At 46.4% G+C, this 16,160-nt stretch overlaps 1 protein-coding gene across 1 annotated transcript in view; it reads left to right on the forward strand.

The window, feature by feature from the left end:
• The window catches only part of Col17a1 (collagen type XVII alpha 1 chain), a 51,647-nt gene that overhangs the window by 11,822 nt on the left and 23,665 nt on the right, over positions 1–16,160 (forward strand). The window contains exons 6-19 of the mRNA XM_069994043.1: positions 2–49; positions 2,069–2,104; positions 3,011–3,058; positions 5,032–5,175; positions 6,984–7,142; positions 7,984–8,055; positions 9,844–9,915; positions 10,855–10,923; positions 11,303–11,464; positions 11,824–11,904; positions 13,147–13,191; positions 14,297–14,473; positions 15,279–15,500; positions 15,760–15,789. Coding sequence (XP_069850144.1) covers positions 2–49; positions 2,069–2,104; positions 3,011–3,058; positions 5,032–5,175; positions 6,984–7,142; positions 7,984–8,055; positions 9,844–9,915; positions 10,855–10,923; positions 11,303–11,464; positions 11,824–11,904; positions 13,147–13,191; positions 14,297–14,473; positions 15,279–15,500; positions 15,760–15,789 — 1,365 coding nt within the window. The remainder of the gene's footprint in view (position 1; positions 50–2,068; positions 2,105–3,010; positions 3,059–5,031; positions 5,176–6,983; positions 7,143–7,983; positions 8,056–9,843; positions 9,916–10,854; positions 10,924–11,302; positions 11,465–11,823; positions 11,905–13,146; positions 13,192–14,296; positions 14,474–15,278; positions 15,501–15,759; positions 15,790–16,160) is intronic.

Genomic DNA, 16,160 nt, shown 5'->3' on the forward strand with positions numbered 1-16,160 from the left:
GGGAGTTCCAGTGGCAACTCATCCCCAGAGTATCCTCGGAAGGAATATGGTATGTCCTCTCCTTATTTTCTAGTGAAATGCTTATATGAGACAGTACAAATGAGACACTGGTGGCTCACGCCTGTAATCCTAGCTGAGATCTGAGGATGGAGGTACAAAGCCAGCCTCTGTGAGACTCTTAACAGAAGTGGAGCTGTGTCTTAAAGTGATAGCGTGCTAGTCTTGAGCACAAAAGCTGAAGGACAGCACCCAGGCCCTGAGTTCAAGCCCCACAACCAACTAAAAAAAAGAAAAAAATGCTAGAAGATAAAGTCATGGTCAGGGAACATCATGAACTAAAGGGATTTTTCTATAAGGAGTCTGAATTCTGATGACCTCTTTTTTCCCCTCACTTCATCCTGAGGCCCCCAAGGGACTGTCAGTCACATTAACTTGCTGTCATAAACATTTGCTCCCAATACATTAAAATGGCAAGTTGTTTGAACAGGGTTCATGCTTGGACAGATGTAACCCTAAGGCCAAGCACTAATTGCAGGGTTTCCTCCTTCCATGAGATGCAGAGACCTGCCAGCAAAGACAAGCAGCAGTTACAACACGCCAGCACACAGCAGCCCAACCCTCCATCGTAGCTCACCTCCAAGGGCCACACCATGGCCCAGTGACACCCCAGGCTGAGCCTCTACTTGGCCCTAAGTCTCCAGTCCATGTTCTTGGAACTTCACTGTGCACATGAATTGGTGTGACCGGTGATTTCTCTAGTGATTATTATTTTCTTTATTTGCTCACAGTCAGAAAACCAAAGGCAGATTCTCATAAACAAAAGAAACGGAACATGTGGCAGCCTTTGGATCCATCTGACCATGTTGCCATCCAGTCCGAAGGGTCATACTCCCAAATGGGTTGCTGCAGCTAACAACTCTCATTTAGTTAATCTCGCACCCTAAATGCACCGAAAAATTCCACAACATCCTCTGCCTTTTGGCCTTCAGTCATTATTTGTTTAATTATTAATAAGTTTTTTATTATGAAAATACCATACAGAAGGGTTACAATTACATGAGCAAGGTAATGAGCACATTTCTTTTTTGGGGGGCGGGGGGTCTGGTCGTGGGGCCTGAACTCTGGGCCTGGGTGCTGTCCCTCAGCTCTTCAGCTCAAGGCTAGTGCTCTACCACTTGAGCCACAGTGCCACTTCCGGCTTTTTTCTTTTTTCTTATGTGGTGCTAGGGAATCGAACCCAGGGCCTCAGGCATGCAAGGCAAGCGCACTACCACTGAGCCACCTTCCTAGCCCAAGCACATTTCTTATCAAGCATTGTTGCCTCCTCCTTTGTTTCCCCTTCCCATCCCTTCCCATCTCCTTTCTCATCTCTCCTCCTGTCCCCCCCCCCCACAATTGTAAAGTTCGTTTTTCAACATAACATCTTGTACATCTCATTGTTGCAATGGGTCCACCTGCATCCCTATTTAAACAATTTGTTTTTTCCTTTCCCCTCCACAAATTATACCAACATCAAATACAGTGAAAACAGGGGTTACACCATGGGGGAGGGACATACAAAGCAACAAAAAATCATCTTATAAATATGTTAGAAACAATAGCAAGAAAGAAAAAACATTTGAGTCCTTATCTTGGGGTTCATTTTGCCTAACAACTTATCTGACCATTTCTGCTTATCTCAGACATATACTAGTTATTGAAAATAAGGGAAACCATGGGACCTATGCTTCTTTGGGCCTGTTTTACTTCACTTAATATAATTTTTTCCATGTCTTTCCATTTCCTAACAAATGAGGCAATGTCATTCTTTTTGATGGAGGCATAGAATTCCATTGTGTATATATACCATATTTTCTTGATCCATTCATCTACTGAGGGGCATCTGGGTTGGTGCTGTACTAAAAGGCCTAATATCTGGATTTAATACTATGAAAAAAAAACCCTTGACTATATCTACCTCCATATCAAAAATACTCAGCCTATTTCACATATATATGTATATATATATATATATATATATATATATATATATATATATGCCTAAGATTACATTTCTCTGTTTTCTCAGCATCTTCTACAACAAGAGGGCGGAGCCAAACACGAGGTGAGTACCACTGGACTGAGTTCAGTTCAATTCGTTCAACTAATTCCCTGAGCATTATTAACCCATGCCAGTGAGACAAGAAGTGGGATGTGTTTTCTGCTCCAAGGAGCATAGAGTACCATAAGAGTCTTGAGCCAGCTCTATTAGCATGGGAAGGTGGGCTTCTGATAATGGCCTAACAGCCACGAGAGGCAGGAATCAAAACACATGGTGAAAATCTGAGGGGATCGTCAAGCAGCTGTGGATGATGTGAAAATGCAGGTGCCACATCTAATTTCATTTCTGGTCTCCTGGCTAATTCTAACAAGATGCGCTTTCCTTACCTTCATATATCAGGAGGTGAGCAAATCCCATCTTGTCTAAATTTATTCTGGGGTAGAGTTTTATAATCTCTTTGGGAGAGAGGCAAGGCCATGGGAACTGGTGCCCTAGGGAAGTTCTAGGGAGTCCTGGGAAGCCACATGACACTATGCAGTCCAGGCTGGCCTCAAACTTCTGATCTTCTTGGCTCAGCCTCTCAAATGCTGGAATTTCAGGCATGTGGCACCATGCCTGGAGTTCTCTCACCCACACCTGAATCACCCCAGAGGCAAGAGAAATGCCTGGTTCTAGCCACTGTGAAGCGGATGGTGAGAAAGGGCATGGTTGTTACTGAAGGCAATGGACTTCCTTGCTCAGCCAGGGGCCTCTTTAGGTCTCGGTGTGTGGGAATATTGTAGTTGGTGGGCAAAGTGGGAGGGGATGACCCTTATTTAGCAGTTCTCTCCTTGAGGCCCCTAGGTGTCTAGGTCCCAGGACTCAGAAATCTCAAAGTAACCTAGGATTTGCCCAGTGCTCAAGGCTGAATGCCAGGGTCTATGGTCCAGGTTCTGCACCCACAGCCTCTCCATCTCTTCCTTTATACAGAGAGCGAAATCCGAGCTCGACTTCAGAGTGCATCACCATCTACCAGATGTAAGTGGTCACTGTCTTGCTGCAGCAGAAAAGATCCAAATCATTTGAAAATCAATCACATATGAATGCATCTTAATGTTTAGGAGTTAGGAGCTAGTGGTACATGTGCATGGGTGTACATGTGTACTCACATGTTTGCATTGTGTTCATGTCTACGCTATGTGTGTGGTTGTGCATGTATTTATGCCTTGCTATGTGTATGCACATGTATGTGTATGCGATTGTATGTCTGTACATGTGTATGCATTGTGGTATGTACACACATGTGCATGCCTTGCTATGTGTGCATATGTGCATGCTTGTAACGTTTGTGCTCACACTCTGCTATGAATGTTTGTGATTTCCATATACATGTACATATGTGTGCACATGTACATGTGGGATGTGTGTACATAGATGCACATGTGCATGTGTACACATTTGTGTATACGCGCACATACACATGATCATCACCATCTGTAATGGCCGTCAGTGGGTTGGCCCCAGGATAAGTGCTTGGACAAAGTTTCTGAGTAAGTCATAGTCCCTGCTGCTTAGTAGTTCAGAGGTCAGCTGGGAGAGTGCAACAGCAACCACCACAGCTCACGGTGGTGGGGAAGCATGGAACAGCAGCTCTACCTCAAGCCAGAAAGATGGAGACAGGCTTGTGGGACCAGAGAGGTATCCTGGGGTTAGATGTCACTTGAGGGAAGACGGAAGAGGGGATCAGAGTTAGACTGCAAGTATGGAGTCAGTTGGAGGTGCTGGAGGCACAGTTCAGGATGGAGAACAATGGGAGAGTTCCCATGAGAGAAGAGTCAAGAGTACAAGATTCCTCTGAGCATAGAACCTAATATTGATCAAAATGGAAACAACTGGTCTTTTTTTCTTTATTGCTGTTTTTATTTTCGTCTTATTTGTTCATTTATCTGCCTTTATGGGTACAAGTGGGCACAGAAATGGAGGCACAAAGGGTGAACAAATGCAGCAATGGTACTCCCTAGACACTATGTTGATAATGAACTATGTGACTTGTGGGTAGGGATGGAAGAGAAAAACTGGGAGAGAGCGAGGGAAGGGGTGACATTGTTCAAAAAGAAATGTCCTCTTCAGCTAACTTATGTGACTCTAACCTCTCTGTACATCACCTTTATAAAATAAAAAAAGAATACAGACTTAGGGTTTGAACTTCATCTTCCAGGTCAGAGAGTGCCCAGTCTCTGTGCATTAAATGTGTTAGACAACTCTTGCCTTTGTTAGAAGTTATTTAGCAGCATCTTGAAATGAACTTACCTTTTAGAGTAGGAGCTAAATACAAGGAGTAGGAGAAGGAAGATCTGGGCTGGTGGCTAGGGAGGATGTAGAGACTTGATCACTCCAGACCTGATATTTTCGTACTCAAGTCCTTCCCTGTCTGGGGTGTTAAATCCAAAGGCTATGCATTGCCTTGCACGATGTGTTCGCCTCTCCCTTCTCTGCTTTGTTCTACCAGTTCACCTTGCTACAGATGGTACCAGCCAGATGGACTTGAAATTAAATCACATATGAGTAAGGCATAATGTTTAGGAATTATGGCCACAAATCCCTTTGGCCCTTCCAGGCATACAAATTTGGGACCTGACATTCATGACAGCCTGTGTAGGAGATGAGACTACTATTAATCCTTTTGTTTCAAAGGACCTGGTTCTCCAACTGCCTGGTCCCAGATGGCAGTGTCTTCTAGCCATCCACTCATCCCTGGGGTGTCTGATGAGGTCTAATTAGGGAAGCATACTCAAGGACTTTGAGCTCCCTGTGTTAATATTACCAAGTGTCAGGTTGGGAAGTGCTATAGTTAAATGGCAGGAATCATAAAGCTTACCAAATATGCCTTGGTGTGTGAAGCAGATGTTATCTTCCCTGGGAGTTAGAGTGCCATCCCTGTGCCTTCCAGTGAGGTCAGACTCGGGAAGGGCTCCTGGGGCTGGGTGGACAGTCTAGCTTTTCTTCTACAGGGACAGAATTGGACGATGTTAAGCGTTTGCTCAAGGGGAGCCGGTCAGCAAGTGCTAGTCCCACTCGGAACACCTCCAACACCCTCCCCATCCCCAAGAAGGGCACTGTGGAGACCAAGACCGTGACAGCAAGCTCCCAGTCAGGTAATCCCGACAGCCCCAGGCTGCCCTGGAGGTTGGGAGTGCGGGGCAGACTCCTCCTGGCTGGGAAATTCAGTGGTACCCTAGAGTCCTTTCATACTTTGCCAGAAACTTAACAAAGTACTAAGTACCCACTCCTTCCTCAGAGTAAATATGTGGGCTGTGTGCCTCTTACCTGCCTGGTCAACCATTTTGGAAGCACCTAACAGGCCAGCTCTAAATCCTAGGGCTTCTCCTCCAGCAGGTTCTCCAAGTGAAAAGTGTTGGGGAATGGCTTCACATTTCCACTCTCTAATGAGTATAAATACATCCTCATAGCAAGAAGAAAGCATTTAGAAAAAGGCATTAGACAAGAAGGGCCTGGTCGACATCCTCTTGGACAGGAGGGTCTCTAGGGAGAAAACAGGGCTGTGAGCTGAAGTGGTAGAGCACTAGCCTTGATCAAAACAATATGTTGGAAATATGTTGGGAATGGGAAGGGGAAGGGGAGGGAAAGTAGGAGAAAAACGAGGGAAGGGGTAACAAGTTTGACAAGAAATGTACTTGTTACCTTACTTATGTAACTGTAACCCCTCTGTACATCACTTTGACAATAAAACAAAATCTAAAATAATAATAATAAAAAAAAACTTAGGGACAGTGCCAGGTCCTGAGTTCAAACCCTAGGACCATCACCAAAACAAAACAAAAAAATGAGGGAGCTTCCTTCTACAGGGGGCAGGAAGACAAAGTCGTAGACCCGAAGACAAAGTAGTAGACCCTTAGACAGGGAAAAGAAGCCAAGTCTGCTGTGATATGAAGCTCTCCTCTTATTCACTCCTGGAGGAGAGGGATAAAAAACACTAGAAGATGGTGGAAAGGGGTGGAAGATCCTGCAAAAGGCAAGCTCAGGGCATGTGTAGCCTCTCACATAATGATTGGACAGAACTGGCATCAGATTTGAAGCAGCATGAAGAGCCCTCTCCAGGACACAGTGCCCTGTGGGTCTGGTTAGCACATAAGAATGTTTATCGAGGGTTTAAGCAGGAAAGGCTAGTCTGCTATTGCAGGGCACTTTCCTCCCCAGAGCTCTCCCTTCATGTACAGCTTGCCTTTGCCATAGTGCCTAGAAGTCTGATAAGACACTGGATTGGGGAGGTCTTGTTTGCTGTTTCAGAGCTAGCTGCTCCTGAGCATCTTTCAGGATGGAGGGACTGGAAAAGGGTACAGAGGAAGGCCACCTGTGGGAACTGCCCACTTGGAGGTGGGGAGAGAGTTTAGAAAAAAATTACTAGAGCCCAGGAAAAATTAATCTACTGAGAATTGGCAAGAGTCTAAGAGGTCAGGTCTTGACTTTGGTCAAAAGTGGGATGGTGCTGGGCGCTGGTGGCTCACCCCTGTAATCCTGGCTATTCAGGAGGCTGAGATCTGAGGATCATGGTTCAAAGCCAGCCCAGACAGGAAAGTCTGAGAGTTTTCTGATCTTCAATAAACTACCTAAAAGCCAGAATTGAAGCTATGGTTCAAATGGTAGAGTGCTAGCCTTGAGCAAAAAGCAGCTCAGGATCATCACCAAGGCCCTGATTTCAAACCCCAGGATAGACACACACACATACACGCGTGAGCACACAAACACACACACACACGCGCGCGCATGCAAACACACACACACAATGTGGGCTGGCTAATTGCCTCAGGCTTTCCTGGACTGAGGAGTTCCTGGGATACACAATCTCTAGTGGAAAATCCCTAGAAGCCCAAGCAGCTAAGTTCTCCTAGCAGGGAAGTGTGGATTGGTTCCCTTGCTGAGATGTTTGTGTTTCTATTCACAGTGTCGGGTACCTACGATGCCACGATCCTGGATACCAACCTTCCCTCCCATATGTGGTCCTCCACCTTGCCAGCTGGGTGCTCCATGGGAACCTATCACAACAATGTGACAACCCAGAGCTCCTCCCTCCTCAACACCAACGCCTACTCAGCAGGATCCGGTAGGTGCTAGACTACACACTCTTCTCATCCACATAATGGACTTACCCTGCCACTGCTCTGTGGCTGAAAGACTCCTGGGGTATTTTCCATCCCCAGAGCTCCCTAGAGAAGTGTGCTATAGTCAAGTGCCCAAGGGATTCCCATTGGAACTTCATTTCAATCCAGAGGCTGCTGCTTCTGGCAGATCCCCCATAGAAAAGTATACACAGCACAAGGTATCAGAAGAAATACAATGGAAAAGAAGAAACAGAAACTAGAAACAGATCCACTCTGTGTGAAATGACTTTGAACCTTCAGCAAGTCAACTAACCTTATGTCTATATAAGAGGGCTGTGGATGGGCACCAATGGCTCATGCCTATAATCCCAGCTATTCTGAAGGCTGAGATCTAAGGATCACAGTTCAAAGCCAGCCTGAGAAGAAAAGTCAATAAGACTCTCTAATTAACCACCAAAAAGCCAGAAATGGAACTGTGACTCAAGTGGTAGAATACTAGCCTTGAGCACAAAAGCTCAGAGACAGTGCCCCAGGCCCTGAGTTCAAACCCCAGGATTGATACCAAAAAAAAAGTTGTAAAAAGATACAATAAAAGGGGGCCACTAACAAGAGAGTTTTAGGCTGGAGTTACTGTCAATTCCAGGTCTAATCAACCCAAGATCACCAGATCCATGCTTCAAAGCAAGAGAACTGGACATGAAGTTTTTCCTAAAAACAAAAATGTAACAAAATATAAAAACTCAATCCTGGCATGCCTTCTGGTTCATCTATGGTATCTGGGTCTCTGCCCCTGGTCTGAGCTGGACATCCTTCTCACCTGTCTTCCTCCCATTCCCCCTGCAGTCTTTGGAGTTCCCAATAATATGACGTCCTGTTCTCCCACCCTGCAGCCGGGACTCAGCACCTGTTCCTCAGGTCAGTGTTGCCATCTTGAATGGCCTTTTCCAGTCTGGCTACTGAAAAATGCAAGAAGGTTCTTTCCTGGCAAGGAAAATAAAATGCTTCTAAGAAAACATGCTCTCTGCCTAGAGCTTTCCTTTCTGGAAGGATCTTCCTCCGCACACTCTGCATCACTGTCATTTTGAAGGCCAGAGGGCACCGAACCTGCAGACAATCACAGAACTCATGACCCCAAAAGGAAGGCCTAAGGGGAGAGGGCCTGACCTCACACAGACAAACTTACTCTGTGGTGGTCCCATTGGAGAAATAGGAGACTAGTGAGTGACAGATTAGAACATTTTCAGGATGAACAGTGTTGCTAATTTAGAAGGATCTTGTAAATATAGTGTTCTTACAAAGATTTCATAAATGTAATTGTTCACTGGAGTAAATTATTCAGGAGTAAATAATGCCATTGCCTCACCTCCAATGCAAACATATGACTGTTTAAAAAAATATGTGTTCACTGTGTCATATATATTGTTTTAGTCCATGTTTATACATGTTTATACATGTATACATGTGTATATGCTTGCATTTGAAAGTATTGAGCCTTAAACTCAAGACTGGAGCCATGCCTCTAAACCCCACTTGTTTTTCATTTTTTGTTTTTAAATAATCTGCCTTCCCCTTGTGACATTATAACTAGTAAATATAATGACACATGAGCCTTCTTTACTCACTTGGCTCCTGTAACTGCAAGGACGATCACATTGACCAGAGACCCGGAAGGCCCAGCCTTCATGTTTGATTTCTTCTACCTTTGCTAGGTTGTTTTTGCAAAGTCCTTGCTGAGCCAAGCCCTAAAGGAAGATGGGCTGACACTGGAGACATAATCTTGTACCCCAAACACTAGATAGGATGAAGCTGTGACGAGGAAGGAATGGCCTTCTGGACATTGTTCACAGCGAGACCAGAGGTCAGGTCAGGGAGTGAAGTGAGTTTTATATGTCTGAGTGCAGAGAAGAGTTGAAGGAATACTAGGAGTCTATCAAGCTGGTTCCAATTCCCATAGTTCCCACACTATCTTCCAGACCCTGGGTGAACTACTACTGCAATTAAGTAGTGTGGACACAACTACTCAACAAGTGAAACTGTTAGTAAAGTGGGGCCTGAGTAGGAAGCAATTAACCTGCTACCAGACACTGGCGGCTCATGCCTATAATCCTAGCTGCTCAGGAGGCTGAGATCCGAGGATCATGATTCATAGCTAGCCTGGGCAGGAAAGTCCATAAGACTCTTATCGCCAATTGACCACCAGAAAACCAGAAATGGCACTATGGTTCAAAGTGGTAGAGCACTAGCCTTGAGCAGAAAAGCTCAGGGACAGAGGCCGGGCCCTGAGTTTAAGCCCCACAACCAACAAAATAAATACAAATTTTAAAAAGAAAAAAAAATTACCCTGTCAGTGTGAGCTGGTGGCTCACACTGTAATCCTGGCTACTCAGGAGGCTGAGATCTGAGGATCACAGTTCAAAGCCAGCCCAGGCAGGAAAGGCTGTGAAGCTCTTATCTCCAATAAACCACCAGAAAAAAAACAGAAGTGTGTTGTAGCTCAAGTGGTAGAATGCTAGCCTTGAGCTGAAGAAATGAGGGACAGCGCTCAGGCCCAGAGTTCAGGCCCCATGAATGTGGGAACCAAGGAAGTCTGGGAGGCTGTTACCTGCAAGGGTGTTCATCACGAAAATGGTGTGAAAGCTCCAGTCTGAAGCTAGGGACATCTTCACACATCCTGTTCTCACCTGCTTTCAATCTCTCTTTCAGTGTTTGGCATGCAAAACAATCTGGGCCCCAGCTCATCTGCCCTGTCCCAGGGCACAGCCACCACGTCCACAGGTTGGTCGTCTATGGCCCCTACTGCTGGGGAAGTGGTACCTCTGAGGCTGCAACTTCCAATATCCCATTTCAACAACTGAATTTGAAGGACCAATCAGGGCTGGGAATGTGGCTTAGTGGTAGAGTGCTTGCCTAGCATGCATGAAGTCCTGGGTTTGATTCCACATAAAGAGAAAAAGCCAGAGGTGGCAAGGTGGTAGAGTGCTAGCCTTGAGCAAAAGAAGCTCAGAAACAGTGCCTAGGCTGAGTTCAAGCCCCAGGACTGGCACACACACACACACACACACACAAAGAACAAGAAGAAGGATCAATAAAACTTTCCCATCAATGAAACAGCCCCTTCTCCCAACCTAGAGATGCCAACTGTAATCACTTGCTGGCTCCAACATGAGTTATCACACAAAGAAGCCTGTACTGTCATGGCATCTCCATCTTATGATATATCCCAAATATGTCCCTGGGCCTCTCATGACCCAACTGATCTCTTAGATTACAATTCACAACTTCAAATGACTGAGCTGGCAAACTTGGGGTAGAAGAAGTGGCTGGAATAAGCCTCATCTCTCACTTTCAACTTATCTGCTGTCTAGTTGGACTAGAAAGTCTAACAACACACATACACACACACACACACACACACACACATACACACACACAAGACAATGAGCAAATGTGTAAGACAATGGGAATTCAGGGATACACTGGGCCAAGTAGGACTACAAGGGGAAAGGAGAGGTCCAAGAAGACTTCTTGGAGGAAGTAGCCTTTAGCAGTCTCAGAGGAACGAGGAGGATTCTACCCAAGGCTGTCCTAGGTTGGTTTCAGCTGCTGCTTCTCCACTGGGAAAGCTGCCTCCTCACTGAGGCTGCTCTAGCTGTTCCTAGCCACAGGAGCCACCTCCCATGATGGCCAAACCCCCAGCAGTTCCTCTCTTTGCAGCCTATGGTGTGAAGAAAAACATGCCCCAGGGCCCTGCTGTTGCGAGCACCGGCATGTCCACCTCAACAGGTGAGTGCGTGGTGACATCAGGCTGGCACACAGGGAAGCATTGCCATGGTGCACTAGAGGAGGAAAGAACCCATGTGTGCTCGGAGATTACCAAACACAACTCAATGTTGTGGATGCTTCCTTTGTGCCCAGAGATGAGCAGCCCATAGACTTACTTTGGCCTTCCTGGTCCCAGCTCTGCCCTCACCATTAACATGGGCTCATATCATGCAGGGAGAGATATTCTTGGTCCCAAGATCTTTCATCAAACACTGAGAGCAGGAGAACCCTCATTCACTCTCACTAATCTTTCTTTGCTTCTTCCTTCTGCTGCTCATATCTCTTCCTTTCCCTTCTCCTGGCACCTTTTCCTTCCTCTCATCATGACTTTTCTCCCCAGCCGGTACCACCAGTGTCCACAGTGATGACCTTTTACACAAGGACTGTAAGTTTCTGATCTTGGAAAAAGACAACATGCCAGCCAAGAAGGACATGGAGCTGTTGATCATGACCAAGGACAGCGGGAAAGTCTTTACTGCCTCCCCGGCCAGCATTGCTGCAAGTATGTCAGGCTGTGTGACTCAGGCTTCAGAAGGAAGGCAAAGAGCCAAATAGTATAGTAGAACAGATGTCCTGGCAAGGTGGTTTGAACTGATTTAATCATGTAACCACAGCTTTCCCATTCTAATGGAAAAATGACTGTCCAAATAGTGTTTCAGGGTCTGCCTTGAATACAGATAAGCCAGAAAAACTCTAGCAAGATCTGCCAGAAGGGTATTTGGTCAATCAGAGTCTAACTGTTTAACCCTAACAAAGCTGGGCTGTTTTCATATCAGGCTAACCTTGGTCTCCCCAAGCAGTTATGGGGGAGAGTCAGGTTGGGAAGAGAATATACCAGATTATCATGGGTTTTGTGTATAGCTTCTTTTTCAGAAGACACCTTGAAAAAAGAAAAGCAGGCTGCCTACACAGCCGATACTTGCCTGAAGGCAGACACTAATGGTAAGAACAACCGTGACCCTTATCTACCTTGTCTTCAACAAAGCCACATTGCATTTTGTCTTCTAAGACATTGTTAGGCAGACTGGGTTCTGTGGACCTGGGCACTGGCCTTACTTGGAAAGCATTGTTAGAAATGCAGAATCTAAACACACACACACACACACACACACACACACACACACACACACACACACACACACACACACACACACACACACACCTCTGCTGAGTAGAAAGCTGTGTGTGTGTGTGTGTGTGTAAGAGAGAGAGAGTGCATGTGTGTGCACACACATGCCAGTCCTGGAGCTTGAACTTAGGGCCTAGGCACTGTCTCTGAGCTTTTGTGCTCAAGGCTAGTGCTCTACCACTGGAGCCTCAGCTCCACTTCCGGCTTTTGAGTGGTTAATTGGAGGTAACTCTCATGGCCTTTCCTGCCCAGGCTGGCTTCTAACATCCATCCTCAGATCTCATCCTTCTGAGTAGCTACGATTATAGGCATGAGCCACTGTGCCCAGCTGAAAGCTGCATCTTAGCAAGTTCCCTCAGGCAATACTTGGATGCACAATATTGATAGAAGCCTTGTTTTCAAGTGTCTACAACTATATATTTTTTTCACCCTACGAATTCTACAGAGATTTCTGAAACTAATAGAAACTACTTTCCAAAGCACTCACTAGCTTTTTTTTTTTCTCTTTCTTACACAACTATCCAGAATCTTTTGTAATTACATGTCTTTACAAGGCCCTGTAGAATCTCTTATTTGCTGGTGGTAAGAAGAGGGAGAAAGTGAAGTCATGGGACATTTTTAAGTAAATGCAAATTGAATCAGTTATCATCCTGACAAGTACATGGGAACTTGACTCAAAATCATATTTAAGGGATGGGGTTAGGTTTGAAATCAAAAGATCTTTTTTCAGAATCTGATGAAGACAAATTTCTAGAAAATTCCACACAAGCCCACATAGACTGTCTTCAACTAGCGTCAGAGTCTCATAATTAATCCTCTTCCAATGCTACCCAAGCCCCATTAACAGCTAGCTACACCGTGTCCTCAACAATGCACTTACTGCAAATGCCAGATCTGTGAGGATTGAGTTATTGGATGTCTCTATACACACTGCCATTCTGCAAGGAGCTTGGGGACAAAGTTACTTGAGGCCCTACCTGAATCAATGTGAGGGGCTGGCTTCTTAGCTCTTCCCGTCTAAATGCTCAGGGCCAAACTCGTGTTTGTGCTTTCAGGAGACCTGAAGACAGTGTCAGCAAAAGGCAAGGCCACCTCAGCAGGTGAGTGAGAACGGGGAAGATGTGCAGTGAGGGATCTGAGGTTGTAGTTAAATAGACTGATGTTGACCCCTGGCCTGGAGCAAGTGCCCACAGGAGCAACCCAGCTCTGGCTCCCTAACAGCCCAGAATGGACCGTTTCTGCATTGTGGAAAGGTTGAGGGCCAAAGGTAGCCACAGAAGGAGCTATCCCAGGGAACAGTGCTTCACAGAGCCCACTGTGGGCTCTGAGGTCCAAGGCCATCAAGGCAGAAACAACACAATAGGGTTTCTGTGGGTCTCTACAGAACCTTCCACACAGCCCAAGATGACACTGAACCATGCGTGTTTCCCCTTGTGCACTTTTGCCCCTTCCTCCCCGACTTGTAGTAACAGCACCCTAAGTCTACCACTCTCTTTGTTGTTGTTGTTGTATTGTTTTGTTTTTGTTTTGGGTGAAGAGTTTTTTGGTTTTTGGTTTTGGTTTTGCAGAACTGAGGACCAAACTTTGGGTCTCGCACTGCTAGGCCAGTGCAATTCCACTGAGCTAAATCCCTAACCCCATATCACTCTGTTTTAGAGAATGGCAAGCCCTTTCTTTCTGAACCCATGCTTTGTATTTATGGGATACCCCTTACATTCTAGGCACTGTGGGGACTACAGACAGGGTGCTATATCAAGTGAGGTTCTATCGGTGTTCTACCATTTAACCTATACCTCCTATTCCAGCTTTTTGTTAGTTAGAGATTAGCAGTCCCTTGGATTTGCCAGCTTGGGCTGGTTTTGAATCACAGTCCTCTGATCTCAGCCTCCTGAATAGTAGCTAGGATGACAGACATGAGCCACAAGTGCCAAGCCTTATTCAACAACTAGTTGATAAAATAGGTCATCTCTTAGCCACATTATATATACACAGAAAACAGTAAGGTTAGGTGACCTTGTCAGAGTCACACAGCTGAAGCCCAGGACTGTCAGACTTCTACCACTCAGCAGGCCACAGGAGTGTTCCTGTAGAGCTGGAAATCCCTGCTCCAAGTCACTCAGGCCCACAGGGAGTGACCAAAAGCCAGAGAACTTGGAAGAAAAAAGGCAGGGACCTTCTGTCTCACCTTTTCTGTTTCTTCCACAGAAATCCACGGCTATGACCATGGCGGCGGTGGTGGCGGAGGTGGCGGTGGGGGAGCATGGGGGCGCGCCCCGGCCTGGTGCCCCTGTGGTAATTGCTGTACCTGGTGGAAATGGCTGCTGGGCCTGCTGCTCACCTGGCTGCTGCTCCTGGGGCTGCTGTTTGGCCTCATTGCTCTGGGTAGGTCACACAGATGGCCCTGCCCACTGCCTCTCCACAGGGACAGACAGACAGACAGTCAGGGCCAAGGTCTCTGAGTTCACTAGTACAAGGCCTGGAAGCTGCACCCCAGGAGGACCCTGGCCGAGGTCACACGGCTGCCACTGGGGTGCTAGCATCCTAAGGCAGCCCCTGATGCCGTATCACACTCCCACAGCTGTGTGAACTTGGCTACACTTGACCAGAAAGCCAAGTCTTCTCATCACCTTGCTGCTTTTGCCTTTTCCTAAAACCTGTGTTGCCTTCCCCACCGTCTCTTACTGCAGAAGGAGCGAGGGAAGGCTGTGTCACCTTGCTAAAATGATGCACCTAATGCGCAGGCAGGTTTCTTTAAGGCTCCAGAGTGTGTTAAGAAGCTAATCCTACTGGGCACTGATGTTTCATGCCTGTAATCCTAGCTACTCAAGAGGCTCAGATTTGAGGACCGTGATTCAAAGCCAACCCAGTCAGAAGAGTTATGAGACTTATCTTCAACTAGCCAGCAAAATGCCAGAAATGACTTATGACTCAAGTTGTAGAGCCTAGCCTTGAACACAATCACTCAGAGACAGCACCTAGGCCCTGAGTTCAAGCCCCAGGACCAGCACAAACAAATAAAGAAGAAACCACACAATGGCCACACAGATAGTCCCTGCATTAGTATTCCAGCAAGATGTGCCCAGAGGCATGAAGAAGACCCCAGACCCAGAACCCCATGGCAGGCTTTCCACAAGGAGTGTCTGCAAGGTTCAGGATCTTGCTGACTGCTCGCATCTGTCTGTTGTAGCTGAAGAGGTGAGGAAGCTGAAGGCTCGCGTGGATGAGCTGGAGAAGATCAGAAATAACGTGCTGTATTTTGAGGAAAAGGTAGAAAGAAGCAGCAAGGACCGCCTCCAGGGTGTGGCACCTGGCGCCGGAGTAGGTGACAGCAAAGCGGGGCTCGATGGCCTCAGCCAGGAGGCACTGTGGCTATTCGTGCGGAACAAGCTAATGACGGAACAGGAAAATGGTGAGCTTGCCCACAGCCACCTGGCTTCGTGTGCCTCTCTCCTCCCATCTTCTCTTTCCTGAGAGGCAGGAGAACCAGGACGGGAATCCCATTTCACTGCTAGAGAAGCTGAGTCCTGAAGGGGTGAATTGCTCAGGATCATAGAACAGCCCAATGTAGAATCTGATTCCTGTGTCTCCCTGCCATCTGTGACCAACTCCTTTGTGTGTAAGGTTCATGCAAATTGTGAAACTGACTCAGGATTTACTTTCTCCTGTAGGAAACCTCCGAGGAAGTCCTGGCCCTAAAGGTATTGTGATCATCTAAGTCCTTCCCTGGTCTCTTTCCTGAGGCTGGAAGTGAGGGTTCTAGGCAGACTGGAAAACTTGTTCTCTCTCTCTCTCTCTCTCTCTCTCTCTCTCTCTCTCTCTCTCTCTCTCTCTCTCTCTCTCTCTCTCTCTCTCTCATGTTCTTTCTTTCCTTCTTTCTTTATCTCTTTCTGTTCTTTCTCTTTTTTCTCCCTCCCTCTCTCCCTCCCTTCCTTCCTTCCTTCCTCTCTCTCTCTCTCCCTCTCTCTTTCTCTTTTTGTCAGTGGTGAGGCTTGAACTCTGCACCATCCCTGAGCTTTTCTGCTCAAGGTTTGTGTTCTACCACTTTGAATCACATCCCTGTTTCTTTTTC

The sequence above is a fragment of the Dipodomys merriami genome, unplaced genomic scaffold, assembly GCF_024711535.1.
Source record: "Dipodomys merriami isolate MVZ:Mamm:240054 unplaced genomic scaffold, mDipMer1.0.p SCAF_102, whole genome shotgun sequence".
In the NCBI taxonomy this organism is placed as follows: domain Eukaryota; kingdom Metazoa; phylum Chordata; class Mammalia; order Rodentia; family Heteromyidae; genus Dipodomys; species Dipodomys merriami.